The sequence below is a fragment of the Sus scrofa genome, chromosome 16 (genome assembly GCF_000003025.6).
Source record: "Sus scrofa isolate TJ Tabasco breed Duroc chromosome 16, Sscrofa11.1, whole genome shotgun sequence".
Lineage (NCBI taxonomy): Eukaryota > Metazoa > Chordata > Mammalia > Artiodactyla > Suidae > Sus > Sus scrofa.
The window spans coordinates 63,403,678-63,425,592 of NC_010458.4; the positions used below are offsets into that span (position 1 = coordinate 63,403,678).

General features: G+C 42.6%; 1 protein-coding gene across 10 annotated transcripts in view; it reads left to right on the forward strand.

The window, feature by feature from the left end:
- Positions 6,221-21,915, forward strand: part of PWWP2A (PWWP domain containing 2A) — a 40,100-nt gene continuing 24,405 nt past the window's right edge. For 5 of the 10 annotated variants that reach the window (XR_002339711.1, XR_002339710.1, XM_021076910.1 and 2 more), the window contains exon 1: positions 6,221-6,890. Coding sequence is in view for 6 of the 10 variants with exons in the window: in XM_021076910.1 (XP_020932569.1) it covers positions 6,310-6,890 (581 nt within the window). In the remaining 4 variants the exon portion in view is untranslated. Of the gene's footprint in view, positions 6,891-8,248; positions 8,469-12,608; positions 12,679-21,915 lie in introns of those variants that run through there. The other 5 variants (XM_021076912.1, XM_021076913.1, XM_021076914.1 and 2 more) reach the window with 5 other exon arrangements.

A 21,915-nucleotide genomic window follows, 5' to 3' on the forward strand; every position in this document is an offset into this window, starting at 1 on the left:
AATACACTGAGAACTGCTGAGACACCTGGGGAGAGAGCCTGTGATTGACATGTCTGTCTGTAGTTACCCATCACAGTCTTGGTCCAGGAGTAGGTGATCTGATGTCAGAAGAGAAATATTGGTTACTTGGATAGAAATAAGCCTAGAATAGGAGGAACAACTTAGTCACTGTGGCTTCACAGCCATGTGCTGTCAGTCTGTTTCTTTTGTCCTGAGTCTCTGCTACCCATGCTGTTGTCTGCATTTGATTTCCTGAGAGGCCCGGCCCAGGAAACCACCCTCCCCCCAAAAAAAACCTAAGACATAATTAGCTGTATTATCCCTCTTCAACAACCAATACTCCAGTGTTAGGGTTTTTACTTCTCTTACAAGTTTGGTTATTAGGAGTCAGAGCTCCTGGAATATGGTCAACCCCAGATGCAGTGATAATTCTGAATTTCTAGATCAGGGTGCTAACAGTTTTTGAGCTATACTGACTATGATATATATTAAGCACTTCCTATATGTGTTGCATAATTTAAAAACAAGCCCTATAGGAAGGTAGTTACTATTAAAACACGTTATAGGGAGTTCCCATTGTGGCTCAGTGGGTAAGGAGCCTGGCGTAGTGTCCGTGAGGATGCAGGTTTGATACCCGGCCTCACTCAGTGGGTTAAGAATCCGGTGTTGGAGTTCCTATTGTGGCTCAGGGGAAATTAATCTGACTATCCATAAGGATGCAGGTTTGATCCTGGCCTTGCTCAGTAGGTTACAGATCCAGCCTTGCCTTGAGCTGTGGTGTAGGTCACAGATGCAGCTCGGATCCTTCATTGCTGGAAAGACAAAAAAATAAAATAAAATAAAAAAATCTGGTATTGGGGAGTTCCCGTCACGGCACAGTGGTTAACGAATCTGACTAGGAACCATGAGGTTGCGTGTTCGGTCCCTGCCCTTGCTCAGTGGGTTAAGGATCCGGTGTTGCCGTGAGCTGTGGTGTAGGTCACAGACGTGGCTCGGATCCCGCGTTGCTGTGGCTCTGGCATAGGCTGGCAACTACAGCTCCAATTCGACCCCTGGCCTGGGAACCTCCATATGCCGTGGGAGCGGCTCAAGAAAAGGCAAAAAGACCAAAAAACAAACAATCCGGTGTTGCCACAAGCTATGGTGTAGGTGGCAGATGTAGCTCAGATCTGGCATTGCTGTGGCTGTGGCATAGGCCAGGTGTAGCTCCAATTCAATCCCTAGCCTGGGAACTTTCAGATGCTGTGGGTGTGGCCACAAAAAAGGTTAAGCAGCTTGCATAAAATCATGCCAGATCATAAGCTAGTCAGAGGCCAACTGTTTTTTTTGTTTTGTTTTATTATTACTATTTTTTAATGGCCACACCTGTGGCCTATGGAGGTTTCCAGGCTAGGGGTCCAATCAGAGCTACAGCTGCTGGCCTATACCACAGCCATAACAACGCCAGATCCTTAATCTACTGAGCGAGGTCAGGGATTGAACCCACATCCTCATGGAGCCTAGTGGGGTTTGTTAACCACTGAGCCACAATGAGAACTCCAGTCAGAGCCCAACTGGGAAGTCACATACAGGTTCATTCAGTTTCACTCTCTGAGGTTCTTTTGTTTTTGTTTGTTTGTTTCTTTTTTTTTTTTTTTTTTTTGCTTTTTAGGCTGCATCTGTGACATAAGGTAGTTCTCAGGCTAGGGGCTGAATCAGAACTGCAGCTGCCGGCCTACACCACAGCCACAGCAACACCAGATCCAAGCTGTGTCTTCGACCTACACCATAGCTCACGGCAATGCCGGGTCCTTAATCCACTGAGCCAGGCTAGGGATTGAACCCGTGTCTTAACACATACTACTCAGATTCATTTCTGCTGCGCCACAACAGGAACTCCTCACTCTCTGAGTTTTTAGCCACCAAACCTAGTACCCTGCAGAACTCAGAGGTCAAAGTCTGCTTGTGATAGCAAAGATGCACTTGGGTAGTCAGCTGGACTCCTTATCCCTGCCATTCATCTACCCATCCCTTCAATGATCTGTCCAGTCAACTATTCATCTGTTGTGGTCTAAATGTTTGTGTCCCTCTAAAATTCACCTGTTGTGGAGTTCCCGTCCTGGCTCAGTGGTGACCGAATCTGACTAGGAACCATGAGGTTGCGGGTTCGATCCCTGCCCTTGCTCAGTGGGTTAAAGATCTGGCGTTGCCGTGAGCTGTGGTGTAGGTCACAGACGTGGCTCGGATCTGGTGTTGCTGTGGCTCTGGTGTAGGCCGGCAGCTACAGCTCTGATTCGACCCCTAGCCTGAGAACCTCCATGTGCCGCGGGAGCGGCCCAAAAAATAGCAAAAAGACCAAAAAAATAATAATAATAATAAAATAAAATAAAATTCACCTGTTGTGATCTTAACCACCCAGGTGATGGCATTAGGAGTGGGGCTCTGGGAGATGATTAGGTAATGGGAGCAGGGCCCTTAGGAATGAGATTGATGCGCTTATAAAAGGGGCCCTAGGAGTTTCCTGGTGCCCTAGTGGGTTAAGGATCTGGCATTGTGACTGCTGTGGCTCAGGTTGCTGCTGTGGCACAGGTTCAATCCCTGGCCCAGGAACTTCTGTGTGTTGTGGGCATGGCAAAAAAAAAAAAAAAAAAAAAAAAAAAAAAAAAAAAAAAGAAGAGGGCAAAGAAAGCTCCCTTGCCCCTTTCTGCCATTGAGCACACAATAAGAATTCTGCAGCCTGGAGGAGGGCCTTGACTCCATCGTGCTGGCATCCTGATCATGTACTTCCAGCCTCCAGAACTGTAAGAAATAAATTTCTTCTCGTTTATAAGCCACCCAGTCTGTGGCATTTTGTTCTAGCAGCATGAATGGACTAAGACACCATCCAGCCTTCCAGTCCTTCATCAAAACCTCCATCCATTCAGCAACATATACCATGTAGCTATTCATTCCACAAATACCAACGGCTTCCTCTATGCTGACTGTATGCCAGCAGGAGGCTGAAGACAGAAGAGACTAGGAGCCCATGTAAAAGCTGGGTTCTCAGTAGCTATGGAACTCCCTGAGGGCAGAATTGCTTGTTTTTGTCTTTGCAGTGCATAAAATATGATGTACTCCTGCCTTCTTTTCCAATCTTGTCTCAGCTACTTATCTTCTTGCTTTTTTCCTCTTCAACTACACTGGTCTCTTTCTGGTATAAACTAAGCCCTCTTTTGCTAGAGGACTTAAGCAATTGCTGTTCCTTTTGATTCATACGGTACATTCTGCAGTGTCATATGGCTTATTCTTATGCTTTGCATTTTAGTTAAAAGGTTTTATACTCAGAGTTCCCATGTGGCTCAGCTGGTTAAGGATCTGGCATTGTCACTGCTGTGGCTCAGGTCACTTCTGTGGCACAGGTTCAATCCCTGCTGGGAACTTCTGCATGCTATAGATGAGACCAAAAAATAAAATTCTTTTTTTTTTTTGTCTCTTTTTTTGTCTTTTCTTGAGCTGCTCCTGCGGTATATGGAGGTTCCCAGGCTAGGGGTCTAATCGGAGCTGTAGCCACTGGCCTATGCCACAGCCACAGCAACGCAGGAGCTGAGCCTCGTCTGCGACCCATACCACAGCTCACGGCAACGCCAGATCCTTAACCAACTGAGCAAGGCCAGGGATTGAACCTGCAACCTCATGGTTCCTCATCGGATTTGTTGACCACTGCGCCACAACGGGGAACGCCCAAAAAATAAAATTCTTAAAAAAATTTTTGCCCTTAGGCCTTTTCTGACCACTTTATCTAAAGGAGATACTCTCTGCCCCTCCTCCAGCTACTCCCTATCACCTCACCCTGTTTATTTCTTTTATGGCTTTGCTCATGATCTGTAATAGCGTTATTTATTCTTTGCTTATTTTCTAGCTCCTTTGCTAGAAAAGTAAGTCCTAGAAGGCTTTCATGTTCTTTCTGCATGCCTTCTGCCTGCCTAGCCCAGTAAGTGACAGATTTATTTGTTTGCCTTGAATATTTATTTGTTGAATAAATGGATGAAAGTTCTTACCAGTTTAGGAAGCTTGAAGTTTAATAGAGAACAGACCCGGAAAGAGTAGAAACAGAGAGGGCCTTGAATGACAAAAAGAAGAGAATATACTTGATGTGACTGTAAGAAGCCAGTTTAGCCTCTTGAGTTGCAGGATGAAAATGGTGATTTCAAATGGTGACTTGGTATGCTACTATCTGCTATAAATCCTTAATTTAAATGACTCACTACAGTGTCTTGCAATGAATTACTGCAAGAGATAATCAGGTCTTAGGTCTTGAGGGGTATTTTCCTCCCTGTGGGATATTATACAGTATGGGAACTCAGTGTGGGTCTAATAGTGTCAAGGAGCTATATGTTATGTTTAGTTACGTGATGATGGTGAAATATAGACAATTGATCACTGTGAAAACTCTGTAAGGTGGGATCCATGCCTGTTTTCTGTAGCCATCTAGCCTGCAGGAGATAAACTATTTTGTTCAATGGATGAGTGAAACATTCATGCACTTGCAAAAACCTGGTTTCTATAGCATCTGTGTGATCTTTAAGAAGACCACTTTATTTATTTATGCTTTTTCAGGGCTGAACCTGTGGCACATGGAAGTTCCCAGGCCAGTGGGTGAATTGGAGCTGCAGCTGCCAGCCTATGCAACAGCCAAGACTCACCAGATCCAAGCTGCATCTGTGACCTACACTAAGCTGACAGCAACACTGAGATCTTTAACCCACTGAGTAAGGCCAGGGGTCGAACCTGCATCCTCATAGATACTAGTCGGTTTTGTTTCCACTCAGCCACAAGGGGAACTCCCTCAATTTCTTTATTTATAAAATGGGGTTAATAGTACCTGCTTTATAGGAGTGTTATAAGGATGAAATGAGATATTATACTAAGTGTTTGTATTAATGCCTACACGTAGGAGGTGCTCAATAAACATTAGCTGTAAGTAATCTTTAGAATTTCATTTTTCACTCCACCTAAAGCTGGTAACTTTTCTCTCTTTGCTGTAGGCATTCTCAGTGCCTACAGTCTCTTCTGGAGAAAAGACTCAATCTGAGGTGCAATTAGTCAGAAATGGGTTCAATAGATTCTTCTACACAAGTGAAGAAACAAAATGGGAACAGAGAAGTAGGAGCATTAGGGCGGTGAAGAGAGAGGATTTTTTGCACCTGTGGCATAGGAGAGGCCCGGAACGAAAAAAGCTGGAGCAAGGAGCCAGGTGTCACCACTTTCCAAAAAGTAGTGTTCACAAGAAAGTCCAGGACTGCTCTCTGACATACATTAAGCTGACAATCATCAGCTTAATCTAGTGTGCATGGTGTCCTTCCTGTTTTCTTCCTTCCTTTCTCTCTCCTTCCCTCTTCCTTTCCCTGCGCCTGAGGCCTATGTAAGTTGTCTGGCCAGAGATTGAACTCAGGCCGTGGCAGCGACCCAGGCTGCTTCAGTGACACTTTAGGATTCTTAATGCCCTCCTTCGCAAGAGATTCGTTAGCATTTTCCTACTTTGGAATAAGTAGGTGCATTGTTCCTAGAAAGTAGAGCGACGTCGAGGAAACACTTTTTGTGGGAGCTTGAGCAGCTGCAGTGAGGTTATGGGAATGTCTTACACATTATTCTATTCTATTCCCGTGCAAGTGCCTTGCATGGTAGGAGCTCAAAAACTGTTTTTTAGAATTATCTTCAAACTTTTAGTTGTCCCTCTCAAAGAAGCCTGTGCCCACACGCGGCAGCAAGCAGGTCTGCGCCTAGAAATAACATTTATTCTAAGGACCTCTGCGCAGGGATTCCTGGGAGGCGGTTCCCCTCCCTTATTACTTCGTTTCTCCACCCCTCGGTCGCCTTTGAAAGAGTAGGAACGCCACGTGATTCCCTCGTTTACTCCACCTCTGAAAAACCGGCTGATAATGGGCAGGAGGGTAGACCAACTGTAAGACGTTATTTTCTCCTCCAGCCAATAGAAAGAGGAGCTAAGTATAAGGCTCAGCTTCGGTGACTCCCCCGCCCCCTTTGAGCCCGTCCCCAACTCCTCCTCTAAGATACCACATTTGACAACTCGCCCGGCCAATGAGAAGTTCCTACTCTGCATGGGAGGGATGGACTGGGTGATAGACGTCCTGATTTGACCAGTGGAATGTCACAAGTGCGGGAGGGGTGTAGGACGGAACCAATGGCGCAGTGCCAATAGCGAGCATGGGGGGGGTAAGGGCGGGACAAAACTGTTAGCGTGAGGGCGGGGAAGGCCCGGGGAACCCAGCAGCGCTGCCGCCGCCGCCGCAGCAGCAGCCGGAGTTGGAGGAGGGAGAAGCCAGGAAGAAAATGGCGGCTGTGGCTGCAGAGGCGGCAGCGACTGCAGCGTCCCCCGGGGAGGGGGGCGCCGGCGAGGCCGAGCCGGAGATGGAGCCCATCCCCGGCAGCGAGGCCGGCACTGACCCGCTCCCGGTCACGGCCACTGAAGCATCTGTGCCGGACGCCGAGGCCGACGGGCAGCAGTCCTCTCCTCAGGCCGACGAGCCCCCGCTCCCGCCGCCACCGCCGCCGCCGGGGGAGCTCGCCTGCAGCCCGGAGGCGGCGGAGCTGGAGCTGGAGGCGGACGAACTGCCTGCCGGTGTTGTGGAGCTGACGGCAGCCGCGTCTCAGGAGGGGCCTGACCTTCCACCTTCCCCTGCACCGCCGCCCGAGCAGCCCCCAGCTCCCGAGGAGCGCCAGGAACTACCGCTGCCCCAGCCAGCAGCCCCTGCGCTCGTGCCGCCGGCGGGCGGGGACTCCGCGGTGTCGCAACTGATCCCCGGCTCGGAGGTGCGGGTCACGCTGGACCACATCATTGAGGACGCGCTCGTCGTGTCGTTCCGCCTCGGGGAGAAGCTCTTCTCGGGGGTCCTGATGGATCTGTCCAAAAGGTACCGCGTCCTCCCCAGCACGCCCCCGGGCGCCCCGGCCCCCACGGTCCCCGGGGAGGGATCGAGCCTGGGCGGCCCCTTCACTTCGGGCTCCCGCCTCTTAGGCGCCCTGCTGCCTGTACCGCCCTTGGGTCCCGCGCGGCGCGTGGCGCGTGCTCCGAGAGGGGCAGGCGCGTGGGGCCGCAGGAGGGCGGGCCCTGCCCCAGGTGGACGCCCGCGAGTGCAGGTGTCCCGCCGGGTCGGGGGCGCGGGTGTTGACGGCCTTGCGGGTCTCACCCCCAGCCTCGGCCTTTTCCTATGACCTGGCCCTGGCTCACCCACACAAGGGTGGATGGGTTAATGCAAAATGCAGAAGGCTTTTTGCAGAGAACGGGGTGCTGGATGGGGGATACTGCCCTGTTCTCAAATTAGCCTTGAATGAGGTTGAAAAAAGGGGTGTGTGCTTTGGGACTCCCAAAAGGCTGTCACTCCTTATAAAGGGAAAAGCATTTATTAAAAATGAGATCCTTGACTGTTATTCTTAGTTAGAACTAATTCCCCCTAGATAAGTTCAGTATGGAAGCATATTTGGTTCATCATGATGATGGCTTTAAGAAAAGTCTAAAGAAGAGATGTTTTTTTTTTTAACCTTTAGTATCGAGATGTGGTATAAAAGTATTCAAATACTAACTTCTCAAACGATACAGTTTAAATGGTTGAGTTCACCCACAACGTTTGGGTGTGAACTCAATAGCCAGCCTCTTGTACCACATTTTCCTTTTTTAATTGTTTGGGCATTACTTTAAACAGGTGAAGAAGATACTTTCTTCTAGGTCTAGAGTTACCTTAACCTTTTTATTCTCTTCTTTTGCAGATATGAAGTGCAGAGACTCCCATTCACGGCTCTTCATTCTGTTTCCTGCAACAGCACACACTTAGTGTCTCACCTGTTTAGAAATGGTTAATTTTAGTATGTTTTACTTTTAGCTGCTTGCCCTCCCGTCCAGACCTAAGAATCTTTCCTCATTTGGGATACATAATTGAAGCATGGGAGAAGATGGGAGCCTTTACGCCTACGTCTTACATTTTTTAAAAAATTTAAAAAAATTAGTTTCTTTTTTGTCTTTTTTAAAAAAAATTATTTTTGCTTTTTAGGGCCGCACCTACGGCACATGGAGGTTCCCAGGTTAGGGGTCTAATCGGAGCTTTAGCTGCTGGCCTGTGCTAAAGCAACATGGGATCCAAGCCTCCTCTGCAACCGACACCACAGCTCACAGCAACGCTGGATCTCTGACCCACTTAAGCGAGGCCGGGGATCAAACCCGAATCCACTGGCTAGCAGTCGGATTCGTTTCTAACGCACCACAACGGGAACTGGCTGTTTTTTTTTTTTTTTGAAGTAGAATTTACGTCAGGACTTAAATACTTTTGTTTTTTGTCGTTAGAAAGCAAAATAAGACCAAAGTGCTTTCTACTGATTAATAGCAAAAGAGAGAGTGTATGCTTGATAGTGTGTATGCTATTGAATCAAACAGAAGTGAAGGCCGGTGATTGTGTGAGAATCTGGATTTCAAATCTGCAAAAGGAAAGTGCAAAAAGGTAAGTTGTTTCTGGAAATAGAATGGATGGTGCTATTCTGTTTTGAGGTGCTCATTGTGTTGGTGTTTTATTTATTTTAAAATTTTCTTTGGTAGGGAACTGCAATTTGTTTGAGTTTGGGTCTATTTTTACTGACAGTACTTAGAAAGAGCAGTTTCTTTCCTTGGGGTTCCTTTCACATTTTAACATTTTGAAGTGAAAGGATCCTGTCACTAAAGTAATTTTTAAAAAGCCATTAAGGGAACCATATCAATTTTTCATTCAACAGATATTTATTGAGCACATCCGTGTAGAGCACTCTCCTAGGCATTCTGAGTATTATATGTATTCTGCCTTCTAGAAGCTTATATAGGATGCACACACATCTTGGAAGTGGTGAGGAAATCAGACGGTGTTTTTAAAATTTTATCCCCCCCCATAAAATAAAATTTAGCCCTTCAAGGAATTACTATGGGCCAATGATTGACTAGTTGAATATCTTTTTCATAGTTTAATTCGGAAAAATGTAGTATGTTTTGTAATCTGCACTTACTTGATTGCGTGTTTTACTGCACAGTGTTGATGTTAATTGATGATCTGAGAGATAACTCTCTACTGGCTTTGCCAAGACCATGGCTGTAGTCGTCACTTGCTTTAAAAATAGTTTGTATCCTATTCGAATTGGCCATTGAATGAAACCTTTAGACACGAGAGCTTCCTACTGAGTGCCTGTTAAGTACCATGCTTTAGTCTTCGCAACTCTGGTGGAATTTTCATTTATATAGGAGGAAATTAGAAGTTCATTCAATTCGGCCAGCCATTTAGCTTGTAAATGGCAAAGGATTCAAATGTAGGTTGGTCTGATCCTAAAGCCTATGCTTTTTCTAATTTCGTATTAGAAAGGTAATTTGGCTGGCAAATTTCCTATTAAGCAGTAAATAAAGAATTGTATATTTCTGAAATACAATGCTTATCTTCATTTCAGTAGCTGTATGAGATAAAGTGGTTTGTAAGGGTGTTGGAGCCAAGCATATTGTTCATTCAGCTCATAGCCATCGCACCTTCTGCTCTGGAGAGTCCCCCATTTCCTTAGCTGTATCCTGGGAACAGTGGGCTCTGAAATCGTGGTTCTTGCTTGTTTTGTAGGATAATCAGGAAAGAACCAACATTTGGGAGACTTAAGTACATCAATATATGGGTGCTTTTCTTCAATCTTCCAAGGGGCCAGTTACTATTTTTATTTTTATTTTATTTTATTTTTTTTTGGTAATTACAGGGAGTTTAATAAAAGTGTCAAACTATTTTTATTAGTTAGTTATTCTAACACCATGCATGGTACGAAAATGTCTTTTAAAGTTGGAAGAATTGTCCACCATGTAGAAAAAGTGATTCTAGAGTACAGGATTTCATATATAGTTGAATTGAGCAAGGGTCTACATTTGAAAGCATTAAACATTCTTCACCTTACTGTCATTGTATTTTTTGCCTTATTTTTTTATAATTATTTGCTTGAAGAACACGTTTTTAAAGATAATCTTTTTGTGGAAAAAATGAGCAGGGCACATGTAATTAAATATACTAGGGGTTCCCTGGTGGCCTAGCAGTTAAGGATTTGGCCTAATCACTGCTGTGGATCAGGTCTCTGCTGTGGCATAGGCCAGTCTGTGATGCTGGTTCAATCCTTAGCCTAGGAACTTGTGTATGCTGTGGGTATGAGCAAACAAACAAAAAACTTACGGAAAAGAAAATGGGACTAAACAGTAGATGGAGCTGGATAGTGTCTGGATACTGGGGTGCTGACTTCTAGCATCTGCCTCTCCAATTAACACTTTGGGTAAACCTCTGTTCCTCTTTGGGATTCAGTCTCTAGTCCTTATGAAGCCAATTCGTTTTGACTTTAGGCAGTTGACTTAAAAAAAAAAAAAAAGTTTTAGTCATGCCCATGGCATATGAAAGTTCCCTGGCCCAGGGTTCAAACCCAAGTCAGAGCAGCAACCTGAGACAGGTCAATGACAACACCAGATACTTAACCCACTGAGTCACAGAGGAACTGCTCTGCAGGAGACTGTAAACACAAATAAGCAAACAAAACTTTATACCTCAGTTTATAATATATGTAAAGTGAAGAGGGTGACCAGGTGGTTTTCCTGTACTGTCCTGGTTTGTTGTCACCGCCTCCCTTTTTTATTCAGAGTAATTTGCTTTGGTAGATAAATGGCATGGTCACCCTCAACCTAAGGATATTTGAGTATTTGGTTACAAGCAGATTTTGTGTAGCATAGTATTTATTTGAAACTGAATGCCTTTAAAGTGAGGCTTGCATTCTCTAGTTTACTCCAGGCTCCTCCACTGTTGTTTTATACCCAGCCCTTATAGGTAGTTTAGATTGCCTGCCTACTCCTGAATTTATTAGCAGAGTCTAATGACTGGCAGATATATTAGATAATCAACTAACTCACAAATTCAGTTTGGTTTTCCTATTTTCTTCCTTATCTTTTGCAATTTTGACATATGTACCTTTGTTTCTTCATTTAGCATTATGTAATAAGCATTCTGTCAGTTTTTAAACTGTCTTGATGATTTTAGAATAATCAGTTGTAGCATAATATTTAATTTCCTTATGATAAGTGAACCTCCATGTGTGTATCACTCTTGTTTCAACATTTATTAACTGTTAGCCAAAAGTGTTTTATCATAAGCCCACCTCCACTGGATTATTTTGAAGCTAATCAATCCTAAGCATACCCCTTAACCATAAATATTTTGGTACAGATCTCTAAAAAAGATACAGACTTTAAAATGTAACTGTACTGTTTCAAATAATAGCAACAGTTCCTTAATATTATCATATATCCTGTCAGTGGTAATTTCTGATTGTCTCAATTAACATTGTTTTGTTCAAATTAGAACTCAAGGAAAGTTGGTACATTGGAGTTGGTTGAGAAGTTTTTCATCTGTGGTTCTCCTGCCATTACTTTTATTCTCTGGCAGTGTATCTATTAAGCCATAGACTTTGGTAGAATTTTCCACATTTTGGATTTTTCTTCAGATTACATCTCCTTGAATGCATTTCCATGTTTTTTAAAATAGTTCTTTTCCCTCAGGAACAAACTAAGGGGACAACTGCAGTCTCTTAAGGGCCTCTTGTGAAAGCCTCTCATCCCTTGTTTTGGGTCAGTGGAAACATTATCTCTTACCTGCCTGCAAACTTTTAGGCCTTTCGCTTAAACACACCTCCAACTTTAGTAACTCTGAAAATAGGAAAATCTAACCAGCCAAGATAATCTTCCAAGGGCAGAGGCCTTCAGCGCAGGTTTCTAAAAAAGGTACTTTCTGGAGTTCCTACTTGTCTCCATGGTGGCGCTGGTTCCATCCTCCAGCCCAGTGCAGCAGGTTAAGGATCTGGCATTGCAGCAGCTGGAGCATGGGTTCCTGGCCTGACAACTTCCAAATGCTGCAGGTGAGGCTAAAGAGAAAAAAAGGTAGTTTCTCAGCCTTCTCTATACTTGAAGGGGTATATTTAATAAGACCTGTGGTTTCTTACTGTACGAGGGATGATTTAAATAGTTTATTACTGTTCTCCACATCTTAAAAAAAAAGTTATAAAGCTGCTTTGAAATTCTGAGATCTGATATGAATTGAGGAACCATGAAGTAAATGCTTAGGTTTAAAAACCCTTGTTGGGAGGGAGTTCGCTTTGTGGCTCAGTGGTTTATGAACCCGACTAGTACCCATGAGGATGCAGGTTTGATCCTTGTCCTCGTTCCTTGTCCTTGCTCAGAGGTTAAGGATCTGGCATTTCTGTGAGCTGTGGTGTAGGCTCGGATCCTACTTTGCTGTGGCTGTGGTGTAGGCTGGCAGCTACAGCTCCAATTCAGCCCCTAGCTTGGGAACTAAAAAGCAAAAAAGTTAAAAATAAATAAAAAAATAAAAATATAAACGCCCTTGTTCATTTTAATTTTGTGGTACATGTTTATTAAAGGTTGTGGCTATTAGTATTTTGGAATTGATCTTTTTACAAATACTGTCTTTTTATGTATGTGGGATACTGTTGCATTAAAAATAATTGAAAAGATTTCACTAAGTTCTTAACACAATTTGTAGAAAATTTACTTGTGTTTTAAGGAAATATAAACCAAGTCTGATTTTTTTTCTTTACAGAGACCATGAAACGTATGGTGCAATAGCTGTACTTTTGGTGGGAAAAATATACAGCCATTCTGGTGAAGCAGTGAGTAGTGATATGAGTAGCTTATACTAAGTGTCCAGGTTGAGAATTAAGGACTTCAAGTAGTATGCTTGAATGATTGTGTGGAGTTGTACATTATTTAAAACACTTAAAATGTTTTTGGTTGTTATCCTGCTTATATCCCAAGGTGTCGTTAAAGGATTTCCACAGTAAAATAGCATAGAGGCAAGTGCTTATCACTTTTTCTGACCTAAGCAGCTTTAGGACACACACTTCTGTACTAATATTTCACTGTATTGAGAGTTGGCTTTTTTTTAATCACTTCTTTTTTTCTTCTTCTTGTACTAATGATTTACTTTGGAAGTGATTAGTTGGATATTAAAAGTCCAGTTTGAGGAGTTTTCACTGTGGCAGCAGGTTCAGGATCCAATTGGTTAAGGGTCTGGTGTTCCTGCAGCAGTGCATAGGTTGTAGCTATGGCTCAGATTCGATCCCTGGCCCTCGAACTTCATATGCCACAGATGTGGCCAAAAATAAGCAAATAACTAAAATTTTATAAATTAGGTAACTAGGTGTGTTAGACACAAACTCTGCCATGCATGTTTTTTTGGACTTGGGTTTCTCATGAGCTTAATTTTCAATCATTTATGTGTAAATAAGACCATACTTCGTTGTGCACAGTTTACTACGTTTAATCTTAAGATCAGGTTTTCTTGGGGGTGGGGGGAGGCTTCAAAGACTGTGTTCCTTCATCTTCATCTTCTCTATAGGTGAGTCAATATCAGTCCTATTGATTAAAAAATGAAAACTGTCCCTAGTAGTTACTTGAAATAGCTACTATTTGAGACGTGTCTTTATTTCTTAATGTTTTTTTGGTCCTGTTCTCCCTTAATTTTCCAATTAATTCAGACACATGAGCAGAACAGAAGTGCTTTAGTGGCAGAGCTTGTAAGAAAGTAAGTGGAGGTTAAGTTATACTCTGGGTGGATTTAATATAGAACATTTTTGCCAGACCCTTCTGGGCAGTTGTTTTTAAATGTTCTTAAGATTTCTGAGCTCCGTTCCAGTTTGTTTTGAACAAGGTGATTCTGATGCATCGGATTCCTAGACCATATTTGGAGACAACTGATTTTTAGGGAGTAGTTTTGCCAAAATAGTAGGACCATAAATCTGTTCAACCTGTTACAAAGGTTATTGGGTAATTTGATTGGAATGTAATTACGAAGTAAGCTATATACATGTGAGGATGGGCCACTTGGGTGGCAGATCCAGATCCTTTCTGTAGAAATGGTAATTAGACCTGGAAATGGTTTCTTAAATCTGGTTGCCCACTAGAAGTTTTAAGTAGTCCATAATTTTTATCTCTTTCCTTTTGGACCAAGTGGCCTTAAAATAGAGTGGTTTTTTTAGACTTGTGAAACACATACATCCTTTAATATTTGACTTCTCTTTTTTGCTTATTTGCACCATCTAGGAAGGTTGCCAAGCTTACTTTGTGTAATTAATAATAGCTACTATGTATTTCCCACTCCTAAACTAGGAACTGAGCCAAAGCACTTTGTATACATTGTTTCATTTTACTCTGGAAAATCCAGTGAGTTTAAATTCTATTAATCTCCATTTCACAGATAAAGATGCCAAGGCTCAGATTTAGTAATTTGCCTAAAATTATAAGTGGTGGATATCAATAGGTATGGAAGATGCTTTTACTTGTGAAATAAGATGAATCCTGAGAGTCACAGTGATGTTTGAGAATTACATTTTGATTTGAATAAGAAAGCACTGAGAAATTGAAGATGCTGGAGTTCCCGTTGTGGCGTAGTGGTTAACGAATCCGACTAGAAACCATGAGGTTGCGGATTCGGTCCCTGTCCTTGCTCAGTGGGTTAACGATCCGGCGTTGTGTAGTGTAGCTGTAGTGTAGGTCGCAGATGCTGCTCGGATCTCACGTTGCTGTGGCTCTGGCATAGGCCAGTGGCTACAGCTCTGATTGGACCCCTCCCCTGGGAACCTCCATATGCCGTGGGAGCAGCCCAAGAAATAGCAAAAAAAAAAAAAAGAAATTGAAGATGCCTTTTTGAGTGATGCACAATTCTCTAAGATGTGAAAAAAATCCCATTCTAATTTTAATACATTTAACTGTATTTTACCATTACCATTTAGCTTATGATCTTGGTAGGGAGTTACCCTGGTAGGTAGAAATTGTAGAGAACTTTGTTCCTCACTCACAGGATTAGTTGCTTGCTTTTAAAATATGAACAGCTCTTCAGTTCAATTTAGTGAACTCTTTGGGCATTTTTAGAAGAGGGGTTTCTTTTTCATATTTAGTCCTGGGTCTTAAATGTTTTGTCCTGCTTGGTGTGCCCCTGGCAGCAGTGGACACCATTTCATCATGGGAGGACTCACAGAATGTCAGATTTGAAGCTAGTTGTGAGCAGAAGATCCAGCATTGACTTAAGTACTGGAGGATTGAATAGGAAAAGCGTAAGACTAAAATACAGTAAGTTGTTGGACAGCCTGTTTTTGGTAAGATAGAAATAGTGAAATAAATTGCCTTTTAAAAAAAGTCCAGGAGGAGTTCGTGTTGTGGCACAGCAGAAATGAATCTGACTAGGAAACATGTGGTATCCTAGTCGATCCCTGGCCTTGTTCAGTAGGTTAAGGATCCGGTGTTGCCCTGAGCTGTGGTGTAGGTTGCAGACTCAACTTGGATCTGGCATTGCTGTGGCTGCAGTGTAGGCCAGCAGCTGTAGCTCTGATTCGACCCCTAGCTGGGAACCTCCACATGCGGCCAGTGTGGCCCTTAAAAAAGAAAGAAAGAAAGAAAAAGGTCCATCTTGGGAGTTTGGTTTTAGCTCAGTCGGTGATGAACCTGATTAGTAACCATGAGATTGCAGGTTCCATCCCTGGCCTCGCTCATTGGGTTAAGGATCAATCCAGTGTTGGCACGAACCAAGGTGTAGGTTGCAGATGTGGCTTGGGTCCTGTGTTGCTGTGGTGTAGGCCAGCAGCAGCAGTTGTGATTTTACCCCTAGTCCGAGAACTTCCATATGCCACACATGTGGCCCTAAAAAGCAAAAAATAAAAAAGTTGAGCTCTCGAGAAATAACTTTGACCTCTGTGGTGGACCCTTTTGGATATAATAATAAATAGAAATATTAAATGTACATAGAAGTCATAATGGAAACAGAATTTAACACTGCTTATTGGTGTCCTGAGACAGGACCAACAGAATTCTTTTCAAGTGTTTGAAAACTGTGATGAGTATTTACATTAATAATTAGGTTGTTTTATATCAGAGTTCATTCTCGTTGCAGAAAGTCAAAAGAGTGTTTCTCTAAGCGATGTACAAAAATGAAGTCAGGATTTGTTGGCTCTTAGAAATAGTTTGCCCTTTGTGGCTGTTACCATTTTCTTGGATGGTTGTTTTAAAAAAAGAAATTATTAGGGAGCTAAATAATTTGAGTACCGTACAGATATTATGACTGTTTCTGCTTTTAAAAACTCTGACATGTGTTTTGCCTATAGTTGTTTTCATTTATATTTCCAAAATATCCATGTAAGGTGTTTTTAGAGGATTGTTTGATGTTACGTGATAGGGAGCTTAAAATCTAAATTTTAGATTGATTCCTTTGTGGCTCAGTAGGTTAAGGATTTGGTCTTGTCACTGCAATGGCTTGGGTCACTGCTGTGGTGTGGGTTTGACTGGGAACATGCTGTGGATGGAGCACCCCGAAAATCTAAATTATTTGTGTTTAACCTCTCTTTCCCTCCCTCCAAAAGCTATTTTTGTAAAAGCGGATTACATAGACTTTTCTTAAGGTTTCAGAGATTTTTTTTCAAGACTTTTATGCAGCAACCCCCCAACCCTCTACCACCAGTTAATTTTATTAAAAAAAAATTTATTCCCGTCGTGGCGCATGTTAAGAATCGATAGGAACCATGAGCGCGGTTCGTCCTGCCTTGCTCAGTGGTTAACGATCCGCGTTGCGTGAGTGTGTAGGTGCAGACGCGCTCGGATCCGAGTGCTGGCTCTGCGTAGGCGGTGCTACAGCTCCGATACCCTAGCCTAACTCCATATGCCACGCCCAAAAATAGCAACAACAACACAGCAAAAAAAAACAAAAAAAAAAAAAAAAAAAAAAATTTTGTCTTTTTTTTTTTTTTTTAGGGCCACACCCATGGCATACGGAGGTTCCCAGGCTAGGGGTTGAATCGGAGCTGTAGCCGCCAGCCTACGCCAGAGCCACAGCAATGTGGGATCCGAGCCGCGTCTTCAACCTACACCACAGCTCACGGCAACGCCAGATAGTTAACCCACTGAGCAAGGGCAGGGATGGAACCCGCAGCCTCATGGTTCCTAGTCGGATTCGTTAACCACTGCGCCATGACAGGAACTCCCTGTGTACTTTTTTTAAAACAGTTCCATCCACCATCTCTTTATTTTATTATTTCTTTGTTCATACCTATGGTATGTGGAAGATTCTAGGCCAAGGATCCAACCTGTGCCATAGCAGTGAGCTGTGCCACAGCAGTGACAACACCAGATTCTTAATCTGCTGAGCCACCAGGGAACTCCCAATTATGTATATTAATCTTTTGTTTTTGTCTTTAGGGCTGTACCTGTGACCTGTGGAGGTTCCCAAGCTAAGGAAGGGTCCAATCGGGGCTACAGCTGCCGGCCTGCACCACAGCCAAAGCCACGCTAGAGCCAAACCGAGTCTGTGACCTATACCACAGCTCACAGCAGTGTTGGATCCTTAACCCACTGAGTGAGGCCAAGGATCAAACCCGCAACCTCATGGTTCCTAGTTGGATTCGTTTCCACTCTGCCACAGTGGGAACTCCCTTAACTGCAATTCTAATATCCAAAAAGCTCTGAAAACCGAACTTTAAGTTTTTGGTGGCCAAACCTAACCTGGCTGAAATTATGTGAGGATGTTGTATGTATTTATCCATTTGTTGTGAAGGTTCTTTCGCATTTCACAGCTAAAATATTAGTATGCTTGATGATAGAATGCTTGTTATCTTTTGAAAACTAGGAAAAATTCTGAATTCTGAAGCCTGTCCACCTCTGTAGTTAGGAGGATGTGGACCTGTTAGCTCCCCCACTTGCTCAGTGGGGCCATGGGCCTGAAGGAGAGGGGTTAAGTAACTTAAAGTGAAGGGAAGCGGTAGTGGTGGTCAGGAACCTGACTTGGCGCCAACTGCCTGGGTTCATCTTGGCTCTACTGCTTACTAGCTGTGAGGTTTTTAATTTATTTTTTGTCTTTTTAGGGCTGCACCTGCAGCATATGGAAGTTCCCAGGCTAGGGGTGGAATCAGAGCTGCAGCTGCTGTCCTACACCACAGCAATGCCAGATCTGAGCCGCCTCTGTGACCTACACCACAGCTCATGGCAACACCAGATCCTTAACCCACTGAGTGAAGCCAGGGATTGAACCTGTGTCCTCATGGATACTAGTCAGGTTCACTACCGCTGAGCCACTACAGAACTCTGTAGCTGTGAGATCTTGGGAAGGCCAATACCCTTTGCTTTAGTTTCATCAACTGTAAATTGGAAATAGTGATAACCTTTTATGAAAGGGGGTGGTGGTATTGTGATAATTAAATGATGTAAATAAGTGCATATTTAGCATAGTGCCTGGCACATAGTGCTATATAGGTGCAGAACTAAGATGAATGACAACAGCTATTACAGCCAGTAGTTAGCTTGAATAGACACTCGATCTAGATGTGTTGTGGCCTACAGTATAATCTGCATCTTCCAAATAACCTGAAGACGTCTGTGGAAGCTTCAGGTAATGCTAGTGAAGGATAATTTCCCCCTTTTCTTAAGGAAGGATGGCATTTAGATTTTACTAAGGAATGAGACAACTAGGAGTTGTTTTCAGAATCGTGGGGGAAGCATCTCAATCTCTTCTTCCCAATAACTTCTTGGGGCAGATGGCTTGAGAGGAAATTATGGGCTTTGTCATGAAAACTTACAGTCTCATTAGGGAAATTAGTCCTTAGAGTCTTTCTGCTTCTTAACGTGCTTTTAAAACATAATTGAAAAGGGCTGACCTTTGACACATTTCAAAGTTAGGGAAAGGAAGATGTTTTTGTATTCTGTGGTATAGTTGAACTTTAACTAAAGTTCAACTGAACTAAAGTTTTTAATAAAGTGGTTTACACTTTTGGTCCCATCAGTATATAATCAGAAGCCTTCACTGGCCTTGTCTTATGAAGAGACTGCTATTCTCCATCCATCACACTTAGTTAACCCTCATACACACAGCAACATGCCTTTTCATCAGATAGCTTATCTGTATTTTATTGTTTGTTAAAGACTGATTCCTTACCTGCCTCCTACAGAAGGGGGAATCAGGTTGGTATGTGATTTCCTCTGATGCTGCTTTTAACCTGCTAGCTTTTACCTCACCTACTCAGTGTTTCACTTGTTTAAACTAACCTAAGTTGGTGATCAACATTCACAAATGGGCAGCCACTGTTACTTTGCTCTTCACTTAATCTATTTGGGCCCAAAGGTGAAGTCCCCTTCCTGCAAAGCTAATTGCCTAATTACTAATCCTCAGTGCTTTTTTTTCCCTCTAGTCTATAGATACCTTCTTTTGGCAGTGACTTTGGCATTCTGGTCTCACCTGCTACAGCTGGATCCTAAGGCTGGGACCTAGTTTTTTATACTATCTGACAAATACTTGTATTTCAATACAGATTTTGGGCTTAGTGGTACTTGGTGATTTTGCTGGCATTTATGCTTAAGTAGAACAAAAATTTTTTTTTTTTAAATATACTTTCTTTGCTTGAAGATTTTGATGGAACTGAGATAAACTAAACTTCAGATTATATTTTTAGGGAGTTCCCATTGTGTTCAGTGGGTTACGAATCAAACTAGTATTCATGAAGATGTGGGTTTGATCCTGGCCTTGCTCATGAGCTGTGGTGTAGGTCACAGATAAGGCTTGGATCCTGCATTGCTGTGTTTATCCATTTGTGGTGTAGACTGACAGCTGTAGCTCCTATTCAACCCCTAGCCTGGGAATTAGCATATGCTGCAGGTGTGGCCCTAAAAAGCAAAAAAAAAAAAAAAAAAAGTAATGTTTTAAAACCTTATTTTGAAATAATTTGAAAGCAGAGCAAACTTTATATTCACTAATTTTTAAAATTTTGCCCCATTTTGCTTGATTGATCATTCTTTATAAAAACATGTCTTTTCCCTTGAACTGAGAGTAGGTTGTATATTTTATTCTCCTTTACCGCTTGATACTGGAGTATCTATTTCCTAAGATCAAAGGTATTCTGGTACATGATCACAACATAGTTTTTAAATTCAGGAAATGCTGATATGAAGACTTTATCTATTTTGTAGCCCATATTTTATTAATTTGTCAGTTGTTACAAAAATGTCCTTTTAAGCCTTTTTCCTCAGTAAATAACCATGTATTGATTTAGTACAGTATATGGAATGGGAACTATTACTCAATTTAGGTTATTCTGATACCTAACCAGGAGAGGCTCAGGTTATAGAGGGAGTGTTGTGCGCTCAGGGTACATGTGCAGGAACCTGATTGGCATGTGTCCTCCATAGTGGTGTTCACTTGGCTCCTCTCTCAGGTCAGAGTGTTGTTCTGTTATTCTCCAGTGTAATTACTGTTATTTCCCCTGTGCTAACAGATCCTTTAATAGCATGGAAATAAACTGCTTTTCATCAAACTTTTCCCTCTACATTAGAGGGGAAAGTTTAAAAATTTTAATTGTGGCGAAAAACACATAAAATAAACCATCTTAATCATTTTTAAGAGTATATATAGATCAGCAGTATTAAGTACATTTACACTGCTGTGAAGCAGATCTTCCGAAGTTTTTTTTATCTTGCAAAACGAAAACTCTATGCTTAATGTTTTTTTTGTCTTTTGTCTTTTTAGGGCCGCACCTGAGGCAAATGGAGGTTCCCAGGCTAGGGGTTGAATCAGAGCTGTAGCTGCTGGCCTACACCACAGTCTTAGCAACATCTGAGCTGCATCTGTGACCTGCTCCACAGCTCATGGCAACACCGGATCCTTAACCCACTGAGCCAGGCCAGGGATTGAACCCACAACCTCATGGTTCCTAGGCGGATTCTTTCCGCTGCATCACAACGGGAACTCCGACTTCAGGTATTTTATGTAAGTGGAATCATACACTGTTTCTCTCTTTTTATGATGGATTTATTTCACTTAGCATGATGTTTTCAAGGTTCATACACATTGTGGCATGTGACAGGATTTCCTTTTTAAGGATGAGTAAGACTGCATTGTATATATATGTACCAATATTTTGTTTATCCATTTGTCTGTTAATAGGCATTGGGTTGTTTCCACCTTTTGGCTAGTATTAATGCTGCTGTGGACATGGGTGGGCACGTATCTTTTTGAGACTTTTTGGTTTGTTTTGGATATATATACTCAAGTGGGGTGTGCTGGCTTGTATTTTTAATTTTTTGATGAATAGGTGTAATGTAAATTTTCTTTTGTAAAATTTTCTATTGCATGTAGCTGACTATTGATTTAATTTCATTTGTCCTGAGAGTAAGCTTTGACAATAAACAATCTCAACAGAGATGCAGTGTGAACCAAAATTTAAGTTTGCTTCGCAGATTTCTCTCTCTCTCTCTCTCTTTTTTTTTTTTTTTTTTGTCTTTTTGCCTTTTCTAGGGCTGCTCCGAGGCATATGGAGGTTCCCAGGCCTAGGGGTCGAATCAGAGCTGTAGCCACAGGCCTATGCCAGAGCCACAGCAATGCAGGATCCGAGGCACATCTGCAACCTACACCACAGTTCATGGCAACGCCGGGTCCCTAACCCACTGAGCAAGGCCAGGGATCGAACCCACAACCTCATGGTTCCTAGTTGGATTCGTTAACCACTGCACCATGATGGGAACTCCAGATTTCTCTTCTTGATGATTTCTTGCTAATTTAAGGAAGGGGGTCTGTGAAAACATCTGCTTGAAATGAAAATAAATTTAGATAGTTAAAAAAAATACATTAATTGCATAGTTTTTCCTCCTGTATGTTCTTTAAGGAAAGAATTCTGGGAGGGAAAGGATTCTTGTTCCTTGATCTATTTATTTATTTATTTATTTAAAATATTTTTTTTATTTTCCCACTGTACAGCAAGGGGGTCAGGTTATCCTTACATGTATACATTACAATTACATTTTTTCCCCCACCCTTTCTTCTGTTGCAACTTGAGTATCTAGACATAGTTCTTTCTTGATCTAGTTATTAGAGGGAGGTT